At 41.7% G+C, this 13711-nt stretch overlaps 2 protein-coding genes across 2 annotated transcripts; one reads left to right on the top strand and one right to left on the bottom strand.

The window, feature by feature from the left end:
* Window positions 1–17: 17 nt before the first annotated feature.
* On the bottom strand, window positions 18–4283 carry mdh1b (malate dehydrogenase 1B, NAD (soluble)). Its single transcript, XM_031558682.2, has 9 exons — window positions 4220–4283; window positions 3972–4084; window positions 3690–3824; window positions 3431–3573; window positions 2466–2986; window positions 2225–2366; window positions 1858–2033; window positions 1463–1602; window positions 18–1273 (listed from the first exon to the last, which is right to left on the bottom strand). Exons 1-9 carry the CDS (start codon window positions 4239–4241, stop codon window positions 1253–1255), a joined length of 1413 nt encoding a protein of 470 aa, XP_031414542.1. The 5' UTR covers window positions 4242–4283; the 3' UTR covers window positions 18–1252.
* Window positions 4284–6144: 1861 nt separating this feature from the next.
* fastkd2 (FAST kinase domains 2) lies at window positions 6145–13416 on the top strand. Its single transcript, XM_031558861.2, has 11 exons — window positions 6145–7257; window positions 7558–7661; window positions 7823–7931; window positions 8740–8863; window positions 9392–9531; window positions 9757–9929; window positions 10240–10409; window positions 11756–11983; window positions 12281–12353; window positions 12573–12687; window positions 12832–13416. Exons 1-11 carry the CDS (start codon window positions 6634–6636, stop codon window positions 12958–12960), a joined length of 1989 nt encoding a protein of 662 aa, XP_031414721.1. The 5' UTR covers window positions 6145–6633; the 3' UTR covers window positions 12961–13416.
* Window positions 13417–13711: the final 295 nt, after the last annotated feature.

The raw sequence follows: 13711 nt of genomic DNA, 5'->3' as shown, positions 1-13711 counted from the left end.
TAGTGAAATGTGAAAGGGTCTACGCTCCACACTGTGCAAAAATAAAGTAAAATAAAATAAAATAAAATTTAAATAAATAATAAAAAAGATGCTGAATTAAATATTTGAGATCAAGTGTTTCACTGCCTGTGGGTAAAAACTCATACATAAGAGTAAATAAGCTAACATATTGAGATACATTTTTCTCAACTCATATTTCTAGTCATGATCATCAGACTCATCACACATATGCAAACTACTATGCTTTCTGAACATAGATAGGCCTTGTCGCCCTGGTAATTCTAGCCGATTTGAATCATTCTATTAGCAATTTAAATAATATTGTAGGTTATTGATTGACTAACCTACATAGCTCACATCATAAACATTGAGATTAATGCAGTGAAGATAAGTCAATAGTTTGCTTTATTTAAAAAAAATTTAAAGGCAGCCTCTCAGCTGCCCATTTAGATTAAAAAAACTGATTTGGTGAGACACTGGCTATTATAAAATATGTTGTTCCCTTCCAACTGGAATGGGCCCTTAAGTTACAGTGAACCACTCAAATGCTGCCCCACAACACACTCCTTTATGTAGCCCACTCAGTTACACAATGAGTAGCCTAATAGAGGCAAAGGTCCAGTATTTAGCAGACATTTTTATCCAAGGCGACTTGCATTGGCATCCTGCGGTTGCCGGGAATCAAGCTTGGGCCGGCCACTTGGGCAGCAACATTAACCACTGTACCACTCACACCCCATATAATAGCCCATGCATACAGAGTAACAGAGTTAAAGCCAAAATGAACCATCTGAAATATTCCACAAATATTTAATCCGAGAGGACAGGGAGTATAACCTCTACTGTAGGCAAATGGAATGTCAGCAAAGAACTCAAATAACGTGAAGAGCAATCAGCAGCTAAATATCTGCAGTTTGTTGTACAACACACGTGTAGTTCCTGTTTTTGTTTGACAGGTTTTAGGTATGACCTGTGTGATCACAGCAAAATAGACAGGTGATTGTGTAACCAGTAACGTGAAAAAACTAAGTTAGGCCATCTTGTTGACATCATAGCCCTTTTGCTGAATTTCTTGTTTTCTGGTTGACAGCAGTACCAGACATGTGGCAGGGACATTTGATGCCATATAGACACATGATTCAGTTCAACTTTAATCTGATAAGTTTGTTCAATAAAAACAATAAACAGCTCTGTTCTGCCAGGTTTTCAAGGCCTCTTCAAACAGATGTCCCAAGACAGTGTATCTCATTGCCTATACAGCGATTTCTTTCTCCTGAAAAATGAAAACACAAATTATACATTAAATATAAGCTGTGTTAAAAGTGAAAGAATTATGAAAGAACAACTTAACCATTGAATGAACAACTTCATCATTTAAAAGCTCAGAAGAACTAGTAAGCCATTTTAGTCACCAAAATGAAAGAACAACTTAACGATTTCTTAATCAATCGATCCTACTTACTGTTTTGAGCTGGCTGATTGAATCCTCAATTCTGATCCTCAATTCATCAGTAATAGCCAAATTAGGTAGTACAGACCACTCTCCACAATTGAAAATGACAGGCATTGAGACCACAAGGCCTTTGGGAATATTGTACTCTCCTTAAAAGAAAAAAAAAAACACACACACAACAGGAATACCGTGAACTTGCGCACTTTGTTTTTACATTGATAGACTCACTCATGTAAGTGATACAGAGCATGTATGCACAAGCAAATTGAATGTACTTGCATATTTAATGCATACTGCAGAGTAAGAAAAGCCTTCCTGAATTATGCATTACATGGTATGTATACACTGCATTGCAGCTCATGTCTTCCACCAATGACAGCTAGCATGAGGTGATTGGCCTTTACCTCTGCTGATTACTCCCAATGAGAAAACCTCTTCAGGAGAGGAATTACTGTTCCAGGCCTTTAGAATGGCAGATATCCCATTTGTTGCTGACATGCCTGCAGCTCTTTTGGTCTTTGAGGTTACTTTGGAACGTTGCAAACTCACCAACCTCATAATGTCAGTCTCAAAACATTTTCTTCAGAGGCAAATAAACATAAAAAACCTTGGTGTGAATTACGCACAGAAATATCATTACTAGTGAACACATTGGTGCTTTACTGAGGATATGTATTGTTATTCACTTCTATCTTTATCATGAATGTTATTTTTCAGTCATTTCTTTTTCTGCTACTCTACTCACCCCAAAACCCCCTGTACAATGGTTACCTGTTATATGCCATCTCCAAAAGTGGCTGAGAAAAATGGGAAGGTCCACAAATGGCACCTTCATATCGGAATACCCTTGCTCGCTGAAAATCCACGTGGAAACTGCCACTTATATTTCCCCAAATGATGATACCAGTCACATCTAGCAGGAATATAATCGTAACTTTACACCTGAATTGACCTGCAGTATTACTTACTTTAGAGCATATCATGGTGAGCATTAAGCAATGAGATATGATACCTGCTGATGTGACACTGAGCTTCTTTGCAATCTGTGCCCTTGCTTCATACTCTAGCTGAGTTCCCATGGCAACGAAGTGGCCAGAGTCCACAGAAGGGGCATTCTCCAGCAGTAAACAACACTTCAGGTTGATGAAAGAGTCCCCAGCAACTATCACTCGCACGTTCTTGTGCGCCCTTGAGTCGATGAGTTTTCCATAGTGCTGGTAATTTTTGGCCACTTTTCTCTTGACTGCTTCATAATCATCTTCTGTTTTCCCCTCTTTTTCCTTCCCCTGTTGCCAATCATCAAGGAGGATGATGAAATGAGCCTCGTGAAAGATATTATCGTCCAGGAGATTGTGGACAGTGACTTCGTGTAACAGTGAAGAGGCCAAGTCCTCTGTCTCCATCCTGATTCCATGCAAGCCCTCCTCGCTTCCCCCAACATCTAGGAGGTGTAGGCTAATGAGAGGGGCACTGGGAAATACTTCAGAGTCAAATAGCAGAGGGATCAGCCAGTAGCATGTTGGGTGCAGGGCACTGCAGGTGAAAGGTAAATTGTGAAAGATTATGTCCATGTTCATTAGGGTATTTATTAAGTGTATTTAAGTTATTTCTTTCTTTCTTTCTCAAATCAAATCAAATCAAATCAAACTTTATTTGTACGGCGCATTTCATACAAGGAAGTAACACAATGCGCCTCACAGTAGGAAAGAAAAGGGGGGGGGGGGGGGGGTTACAAACACTTGTAAAAAAAAAAAAAAAACACACAGATTTTCAAGAGATAAATGAATAAAATAAAATAAACGTACTACGTTTAAAATAAACGTAAACGTTTCTCTCTCTCTTTCTCTCTCTCTCTCTCTCTCTCTCTTCAAGTCTCTGATGAACACTATGTGTGTCTTCCTGATTGACTATGACACGTACACAGATAAGTATGCAAATAAACTTTACCTGGAATGCCCTGCTTGTTGTGGTGCTCACCTGCTTATCCAAATGTGTAGAGGCCGAATCAGCCTGCGCCGGTTTGCTTCCTCCTGCACACATAGCTCCTTTGTCTGAAGGTTTTCTTTAGCAATCTTCAGCACCAAGTCTGACGTCATGTCTGATGTAATTCCATAATAACCCTAGGAGTTTAGCAAAACAAAAGTTTTGGAAGAAATGTTGACAAAATGTGCTAATTGTATTGTGTAATTGACATTTAAACATAAACTAAGGCTACTCCTGGAATAAGGGTCTGTACCTGTATATGTTCCATGAAGTCACTGAAACCACCCAGAAGCATTCCTTTCCCCCCTCTGTCAATAAGTTCTCTCCACACCAAAGGAGAGTGCTCATGTTTCCAGCCATTACTTTGGCAAGTGTTTTCAAGCCATTGCTGTGAACAGAGGAATAAAGGGAAGACTTTCACTAGTGGGCAGTGGTGCAGCTTTGCTCTAAAACATAGTCACCATGCTACCTCACTTTTATATAAGTGTACATTCTGTGAAATTAAATAAAGATATGCAGATATATCTCAATTTACCTTCCATTCATTTGGGTGTATACAAATTTTGTGGATACAAAAGTCGGGTAATCTTCTCTGAAGTAAGCCTGCAAGAAGCTCTGCTTTGGCATAATGAGGGCAATCTGCCTTGCCTTAGAAAAGGAAGGGGGAAAAGAATATTGCTAGATACAATGGCAGAGAACAAACTAGGGAAGTATAAAAGTATTAGTTTAATTGTACTCCGTCTGCTGTGGATGTGCTAAAATATATTATCGTGAAAATATTACCTGCAAGTACAAACGATGCCATGCTTCCTGTAGTGGTGACAGTTCCTAGGTAACCAAAGGTCCTTCTTGTGTTGGAATAGTAAATTAATGATTTCATTGCTTTAGAACGTTTTTTCTAAGCTTTTGAAGTTAACATAAATATTTCGGGTTGCTTATATAGCTGTATAATATACACACATTTTCACACAACAGAATTGTATTTATGGAGTTTTGGAAATCATCTTTTAATTTATTTTGGTCTTTGCGGACCTTCTGACGTAACTTGTCTGTCATGGCGGCGCACTGATGACATGTGAATTCAAATGTGTCGAAGAACTGTCAAGGGTAAATGTTTACCAAACGCACCTTGTTGATAATTTTGAACGCTACTCATATAACAAATGTTGAGTTTGGAAAAGACTACAGCAGTCATTTTGTGAGTATATCACAAATAACAGCGTCAAATGGACGTTCTGTAGTTATAGCTAGTGATTCTCGACTCATGAAGCTGGAGAGAATACAGTCACGAGCGCTGAGGCTTTGTTGTGGAGCACTTCAATCCTCCCCAATAGTGAGTTTACATGTTGAGCTGGGGGAAATGCCTTTAGCAATCAGAAGGAAAAAGCTGTCCCTAGCCTACTGGTCAAACCTGGAAGGCCACAATCGAGGGAATCCTGCAAAAAGAGTGATAGAGCCATGCTGGGAGTACGAGGCCAAAAAAGGCAAGGGGTTTGGGTGGAGGGTGAGGGAATGGGTACAGGAAGCGGGGTTGAAAGAGGGAATGGTTAGTCCGACAGTAGCCATGTCACCAGTGCCACCATGGTTGTTCCCCATGCCTATAGTGGACATGAGCATATTGAAATATGCCCAGGAAGAACAGGAGAAGCAGTACGTGGCTGGGTACGCACTAGACCACATTGGGTGTACATATGCTAGACCTGTCCAGATATATACTGATGGATCAAAGGACCCAGAATCTGGGAAAACTGCAGCTGCCATGGTTGTGAAGGGGATGGGTGTCTGTGCCTCCTGGAGGCTGACAGATGAGGTGTCTGTGTACACCACAGAGCTAATTGCCATCATTAAAGCACTAGAGTGGGTTGAGGAGACTGGGCAAGAGGAGGGGCTTATTTGCTCTGACTCTGCAGCAGTGTTGGGCAGTATACAGTCATTTAGATCCTGTAGAATGGATTTACTGAATGAAGTCTACCTATGCCTATATAGGCTGGAGCAGAGAGGGGCCTCTGTGACTTTCCTGTGGATCCCAGCCCATGTGGGGATATGGGGCAATGAGAAGGCGGATGGCCTAGCCAAGAAGGCGCTAGAAAATCCAGAGCCACAGGTCAACACTAAGCTTGGGAGGGGGGAGGTAAAAGTTTTTATAAGGAGGGCTCTGACAAAGCAGTGGCAGATCCAGTGGAATACAAGTCCTAAAGGCAGGCATATGTATGCAATACACAGAGAGGTTGGGAGAGAAGCCAGAGTTAGAGGTTGCAGGAAGGATGAAATAGTGGTCGCCAGGCTGAGGATTGGCCATACCCGGCTGAATAGCACCCAATACAGGGTAGGTGGGACAGACACAGGAAATTGCATGTGGTGTCCAGGCCAAGAGGAAACTGTGGAGCATGTATTGCTCGTCTGTCCCACCTACCAGGGTCACAGGGAGCATTGGAGGGAACAACTGCAGGGAGCTGGATGCTCGGGATTCGGTCTGGCTGAGGTTCTGGGGGAGGGAATAAGGCCAGGGGAACTGGTCAAGTTCCTCAAAATAGCAGGGCTATACAAGAGAATATGAATATCCCTTTTGGTATTATTATTGTTATTTCTTTTCTTTGTTTTGTGTTACTGAGATGCCCAAAACTGCAATGTTTACAGTGATCTGTAGGTGGCAGCATGCACCACTACGTGTAACCTGCCATTAAAGCGAAAGAAGAAGAAGAAGAAGCTAGCTATAGCCATCCTAACTTCAGTTTGGCCGTGTCAACATTTTTTTCCAAGCTATTTTGATTGTAGAGCTTTTATTGACTGAATTGTCTGTCAGTAATACATTTAAATCAAAAAAGTATTATTCTCGATTTGTTAGTTTGCTTGTTAAATAACGTTGATTTCGTTATACATTCTAGCGTTGGGATGAACAACAGGGGCTATCGCACAAGAATAGGTAGTTAACAATAAGTTGTGTCTATCCTTGTTTACCATGCTGCTAACGTTTGCGATGTTGATTCCCAGTCCTCAGGTAGCACAACGTGCGTGAAAAACATATGTATGCTGTCCTTTTCACACCAGTGAACTTGTGGCTGTATCGTCCAAATAATAATGTAGCCTAGATAGTACATCGGTTTGGTATGACTTGGTTAGATCACAGTTTCAGACATTTATGCTCCATTAGAATCTAGTTCCACAATCCCCTACTTGGCAAGATCGCTGTAGACATAATGAATATGTATAAGACAGGTGAGGAGGTGTTAAAGAAAGCCTTGCTTTTTAGCAGACGCAGGCCTCTCTTGGCGCAACTGGGGAATTTACTCCAGAGGGAGCAGACCCATATTAAAACGCCAGAGTTCAGACCAGCGTCTTCCTGGAGCTGCATTCCTGTAGTAGGACATGCTGTTAGCAGAGTAAGGTACTATTCTCAGGACCACTTCAGTACACCTGTAGGGCAATCTTTGGACTTGCAAAATCCCTCAGACCCACAATCACTACCAGAGCACCCAAACCCCAACCAGTCGAAGAAGAACCTATTTTTCCGGCAGCTGGACGGATGCTCCTCTCCCAGTGATGTGCTGGACTTCGTCACTCACAAAACACAGACGCAGCGGCGTGTCAGCAATAGCCTAACACGCATTTGGACCACCACCAAGAAAATGTCTGATGACCAGCGGCGCTACGAGCTGAAGCTGATGTTTGAACATCAGGGCTTTGAGAAACTCTGTCAGGGGGTGATCAAGGAGGCTGCAAAGATGAAGCCTGAGGATACGGCTCACAGCCTACTGGCTCTGGTCAGGCTTGGTGTGCCTCAACGCAGCAGAGTGGTACAGACCCTCCTAAGAGTCATTCAGGTAACTAGTCAGCTTTGGTTACACCACCTTTGAAGCCACGGTAATCATGAATAAACATGACCAGTTGGCATGTGTTTGCTACAGTGTGCTAACTCAGTCCTATGCTTTGGTTGCCCATAATCTTGGTATGACCTGCCAAAGACAGCTGTGCTGTCATCATTTGTTTGCTCGGCTGTCATGTAAGGATTTAATGTGGAAGAAGGCTGTATTTAAAATGTAAGAAAATGTGTCTGCTTAAAGTGCACTAACATCTGTACTTCTTTTTTAGATTTTCTAACTATTGTCTGTTTCCCTACACAGGAAAACCTGAACCATTTTGATGAGCGGTCTCTTTCGGTTCTTGCTGGAGCTTTAGAAGGAATGGACTCACTGCAGAATGTTGAGGCACTTAAGCAAGGAATCAGGTAATGTGGTTGCTCCTCAGAATTTATATCCCTTAGTCTGTTCTTTTATAGATGAGAAATTGGAATGAATTGCGTTCCTTATCTAATATCTTTATCTTTTCTTACTCACTAATATTAGTGTTGTGTGTTATTAATGGTCAGTGGTTGTGTTTTTCCTTCAGGTTGAGGCTGGAGAATGATATCTCCCTGATCCAGAACATACTTCCACTTCAGTCAATGATGCGAGCAGTAGGGAAGGACAGCTCAGATAAACTGAAAAAGAAATTAGAGGCAAGATAATAAACATTCTTTTCTCATAACTAATACTTGAAATGTTTAGGGTCATTTCACACCAAATCACCTAGAGCCTTAGAGTTCATGTCATGAATTTGAATGAAAAAATCTGTTGAATGTGTGAAATGTACCTAAATTTCCCTTGGGATTAATAAAGTATCCATCTATCTAATTTTTTTAACGGAGTTTGCAAAATCTTAAAAGTATTTACCCAATCGTTTTTGTGTTAAAAATATTTAAAGTTGTTGCCCCAAGCCTGAATCCACATATGTTTAACCTCACCAATGCCTCAAATCGTAATGGATTTAGCTGATATTTATACTGGATATGCAAAACATCCTCCAGATAATGGTCACTGTTTCAACTTGATCTGTGTTCCTGAATACAGCTATGAAATAAAGTAGAACAGGACATTTTAATGAACATTATATATAACATTATATATACTCATAACTTATATTTTCTCAATTTACTTTTTCACAAGCAAGAACCAGTAACCAATGTATACATATTTAAAAATCAAGGATATGCTATTTCTTCTTCATAGTGAAACAATTTAATGAAAATCAGTGATAATAAATGGAAAACTTATTTAAAAGTACGTTAATTACTTGGCCTGCTTTTAAGTTTCAAAATATATTGTGCATGTTAGTTCAACCTTGATTGTTGGTATGAGCAGCATTGATTTTGCAGTCAGGCTCAGATTCTTTGTTGACCCCAGACTGTTGACGCCACCCGCCGTTGGGACCTTCGTCATTATATATAACCCTTTGACACTGTTTCTATTGTTTGTTTATTTTGACAGAAAAAGGCCCTGGACATGTCAAATGATTTCACACTTCCCAATGCAGAGTACATGCTTGCCTCAATGGCCACCATGGGACTTCACTCAAGGCCGCTGTTGGAAATTTGCTGTCAAAAGATAGAGGGTAAAAAAAAACTTTTAAGAAAACAAACCATGCTGAATAGAATTAAAACAATGCATCATGTCCGTTTGTGGCTCTCTCCTATCACTAGTTTGTTTGTAAGGTAACTGCAAATGGCAAGCAAGGAATTGTCAGGGGATATAATGTAATATATGAATTTGAAGCTGGTTGCTTGGTAACTCGCATTAAAACTTTCTTTTGGGCATAAATGAAAGAACATACATCAAACAACCCCATCTAATGACATTATGACTTGGGATGTGTTGCTTTAAAAATATTTATTTTTCTATGGGCATTGCTTGCTAGGTGCATTGTCCCATTTACTACAACAAAAGCCATATTAAAGTACAACCTTTTGCGTGTTAACTGCCTACCAGGATGCATACACATTTCTGCTCTTTTAAACTGTTGTTGTTTTGAACTGTTCTGTTGTTATTCTGCACATACCCATTGTCTTTAGTAAAAGAGATTGGTTTGTAATTATTTCTACCTCATGGCACTTTATAACTTTGTAAATAACTTGCGTCCTAGAAAATCTTCAAGGGATTCCATTCTCCAAACTCATGATGACACTGAAGGCATGTCACGATCTGCGCTACAGAAACGATGCACTGCTATTATCCATGGCTGAGTTTATCAGCACCAGCTGTGCCATGTGGTCCAGTAAACAGGTAACGTGTTCTGAAAGTTCCGTATGTCATTAAAAACAGATTGGATTGGATTGCATCAAAGTCATAGTTATTGGCGTTTGTTGTCAGCCAACAGTATTATGTATTGTCTTATGTATGTGCTTCGTACCGGTTTCACATATAAAAAGGGGATGTGTTCTTGTTTCATAATTGCTAGGTGAACTTCATAATTTGGTTATAACTTCCGATGTTATTTTTTGATTTCAGGTTATTCTGCTCCTTTTGGAATTTGAGAAGATGCATTTTCACCCAGTCAACTTAATGGATCTGTTAGCTGAGCGAGTCATCCAGAATCCCAACGCCCTCACGCTTCCAGATGTCCTCAGTATCTTGAAAGTCTTCTCTCTCCTGAACCACGACCTGGGGGAGCAGAGACAACAGTGAGTTGTGTCTTTCCCCTCCCATCCCCCTTAAGTAACCCTCATCTTCAGGGGGTTGGTTGACTCCAAGATGAAAATGATATTACCTTCCCCTATACTATCCATTATCTATTATCTATTATCTGGTTGTCTTTTCTTTCTGTCACTGTCCAGAAAAAAATGGCTGTTGTTAATTTCCATTGCATGAAAAAAGAGTATTTCTTGAAACTCAGTTGCATGGCAATACTGATATTTCACTAAAACCTTAAAAAGTTAAAGGAAACTGTTTTTGCAGACAAAATGTTAACATGGCTATATGGTAACCCCACAGGTTCCTTGATGGCATCACACATGCTGTGGAGGCCTATCTAGACAGGCTTCACCCAGGCAATCTTCTGAGGGCTGTCCACAGCTTGTGCATGATTGAGCACTTCCCTGTTCTCCCAATGGAGAGACTCCTGCAGAAGGCCACACTGGATCAGCTCTTCAGTCAGAGCACTGGTATGGAAGGACTTCTGGAAGGGAAATTTGTACATTTTTAAGTTGTGCAGGATTCAACTTTATTGTCAATTCTACCATATGTACAGGACATATAGAAGATCAGACCCTGCTATTATGTGTGAAAGTAATGCGTAATTAGCAGCAGTTTGAAGGTTTCTGTACAAAGTGGCTAATGTTGAGTGTAGGCGTGTGTGTGTGTGTGTGTGTGTGTGTCTATATATATATATATATATATATAATATATGCGCAAAAAGTGCTTATGGCTTGCATGTGCAGGGGGATGAATTACAGTCCAGATTTTTTGGAGACAGAGGGGAGGGTGTTCAGCCAGAGACCTTATAAGGGAGGAGACAAATCACTGACGGGGAGATTAATGGAGAATCGGGGGAAATCCATAACACTGAATAAGCCAGGTTTGTAACTGCAAGTCCTGCCCTGTATTATAAAAAGCCAGTCACATTGTTGGAAACTACATAACCTGAACGTTCTTTTTAGTTCTACCGTAACCATAGTAATAGTCGCGAAATTTGGTTCATGCACAGGGATTCAACACGAAGAATAAAGTATTTAAGGCTGGGGAAAAGCTGTTCACACCTTTTCTGTCAGATTTACACGTGGATTCACGTGATGTACTTTAAATGTCTCATTTGCCTGAAATAGCTGCCCAGAGGCCTTGCCAAGATGGCTGCTAAGTGGTGAGACTGGCCTATAATGACCTTGATAAAGCATCCTGAAAGTCTGATGGGTAAAGCAGCTGCCCAGTCTGGTGGTGTAGGCTTAGAGGCACCGGAATCTTCTCCCAGATGGCAGGAGACTGCAGAGGTTGGGGTGGGTAGGGTCACTCGCAATGCTGTGTTGTAAATGTCCAGGAGGGAGGGGAGGGAGGTACCAGTGAACTGTTTTTTCTTCCTTCCTCTCCCAGCCACGTTCAGTAGGTGTTGCAGGGTCTTGTGGTTAGAGGCAGCGCTGCTTCCAATAGCACACAGTTATGCAGCTGGTCAGGATGCAGTCGATGATGCCCCGGTGAAAGCAGCACATGATGGGTGCCGGGGCTCTGGCTCTCTTTAGCTTCCAGAGGAAGTAGAGATGCTGCTGGGCGTTCTTGGCTAGTGATGCGTTGTTATTGGTCCAGGAAGAGGTCCATGGTGATGTACACACCTAGAAATGTGATGCTGCTCACTTGCCCTACGGTAGTAGCGTCGATGGTCAGTAGGGGGAGTTGGTTGTGGGATGTCCCGAAGTCAATAACAATAGCAATGGGTATTCTTCGTCCTTCATCTGTTTTTTTTAAATTAGGCTTGGTAGATTTTGACCTTTGATGGGGCATGCCTTGTCTCTGTTTATAGACAAACAGCCAATCAGAGGTCTGGAACAGATGCTGCATGCTGTGGATGTCTGCCTGCGACTGGACCAAACTGCTCTTCCTCGTCCCCTGTCTGTCCCTCCCATCCTGGGTGACCTGCCACCCCCACAACACCAGCCCACGCCCCTGGGGCTGCTCAGCATGTTGAAAAGCATGGTGGGAGTGGAAACCATAGAAGAGGACATGGTGGTGGAGAAGATCTATCATATAGGTAAGGAGCCTTTGTCCTGTGATTGTGCTGTGTTTGTCCTCTGTCAGCACTTGTACTGGCTGAAAACCTTGGCCCCGAAAGCCAAATTAAGCAAACAGTGTACCTGGGGAAATAATATTGAGATTGACATTATGCATTATATATAACATTCTGATTGAAGTCAGATCCATAAAGAAGTATGAACCTTATAATTATGTCATTTAAATTGTGTAAACTGCCAGTCTCAGAGAATGGATTGCCATGAGAAAATAACATTTTGAAAGTCTCTTTCTCTCCCTCTGCTCCTCATATTTACAGATTTTGTGATCACTCTCTCACCTGAAACTTCTGAAGGAGATAAACCTCTTCAGGACAAGACTCCTCCCCGAAGGTGATGCCACTGAAAATGCACCCTTTTGTCCATTGGGACTCACAATTGGTGTATGGAGTTAAAATAGTTTCAAAATTCCCAAATAAAACTCAAATGTATTTCCTGACTCGCATATAAATGTCACACGATTCACAAATATGTTTACAGACTAACAAACGTGCATTTACAAATTCAAAACTATCCTTGTCGCCTTCACAAATCGATCCCACTCTGTACCAGGCTGGCAGTGCTCTGTGCCCCCTCCTCTGCTTTCTGTTTTGGAGGCACCCATCCGCGTGGCAGACTGGCCATGCAGTTACGCCACCTGAGAATCCTGGGCTACTCCCCTGTGCTGGTAAACTTCTGCCAACATGCATGCATCTCTCTCTCTCTCTCTCTCTCTCTCTCTTTTTATTCCGTCCCTCCCCCCACCATCCGTTTCTTTTTTCCTCTCTGTCTCATCTTTTTTTCCGACTGTGTTGTTTTTTTTCTCTCCAAGTTGCCTGTGCAAGAGTGGGTCTCACTACCAGAGGAGAAGAGGGCTGAGATGCTGAAGAGGCTGCTGTTGCCTGAACGTGACGAGGCAGGAGTGGAGAACACTGCCCTTGCGCATACAGGGGAGGAGTGAGGTGCCCCAGGGGTCAGTGAGAGCAAGACTGGGTTCTGTGAGACTCGGCTGGGACGCGTTATACAGCGACCTGGCTCATCTTCTCCTGCACACGTGGCACAAGAGGTGCTGTCTGATGAAGCAGCATCATCTTGGAGATCTTAAAGATGATGACACGTCATCAGTTTGTGTATCTCAATATATCTGTGTTGCCTTCAGAAACAGTCATTACAACTATTAGCAGCGAACACATCTCTATGGTTTGGAAGAGAACTCTCTTAAGATCTACAGATTAAGTGCTCTTTTAAAACCTAAATAGTGTATGGTGAAGTGTTGCTTGGAATTGTGATGGCAAGTTATTATACACTTTGTTATTGAGACATACACTTACACACTATTGGGTATACAACACGAATGATTGCACACTGAAAACAAACCAGATTTTCTGGATTAAAGGGTGATGAAACCATTTCATAAGATGTGTTTTTGTGTGTTCTGTTGTGATAACAATGCAGACATATCCAGCCTTACAAAATGAATTCCCAGTTAGGGAACTGAGTTAAACAACTTAATATGCTTGTAAGCCTTAGCTCTACACCCCTGGTTCCACCAGATGGCGCACTTTAGACGAAGCGGAAGACAGTTCCTCTGCTCATACATGGTAGTGTCCCATCAGGTATCACAAGGAAACACTGCACAAACATGGGTCAGATGGATACGAATTTTGGTTATAGAGTGGCATTGTACAAAGTCAAGTGTGTGAGGAGCTAGA

This window comes from Clupea harengus, chromosome 21 (genome assembly GCF_900700415.2).
Source record: "Clupea harengus chromosome 21, Ch_v2.0.2, whole genome shotgun sequence".
NCBI classification, from domain to species: domain Eukaryota; kingdom Metazoa; phylum Chordata; class Actinopteri; order Clupeiformes; family Clupeidae; genus Clupea; species Clupea harengus.
The sequence above is the reverse complement of the archived record's forward strand: the minus strand, read 5'-3'. Positions and strand labels throughout refer to the sequence as shown.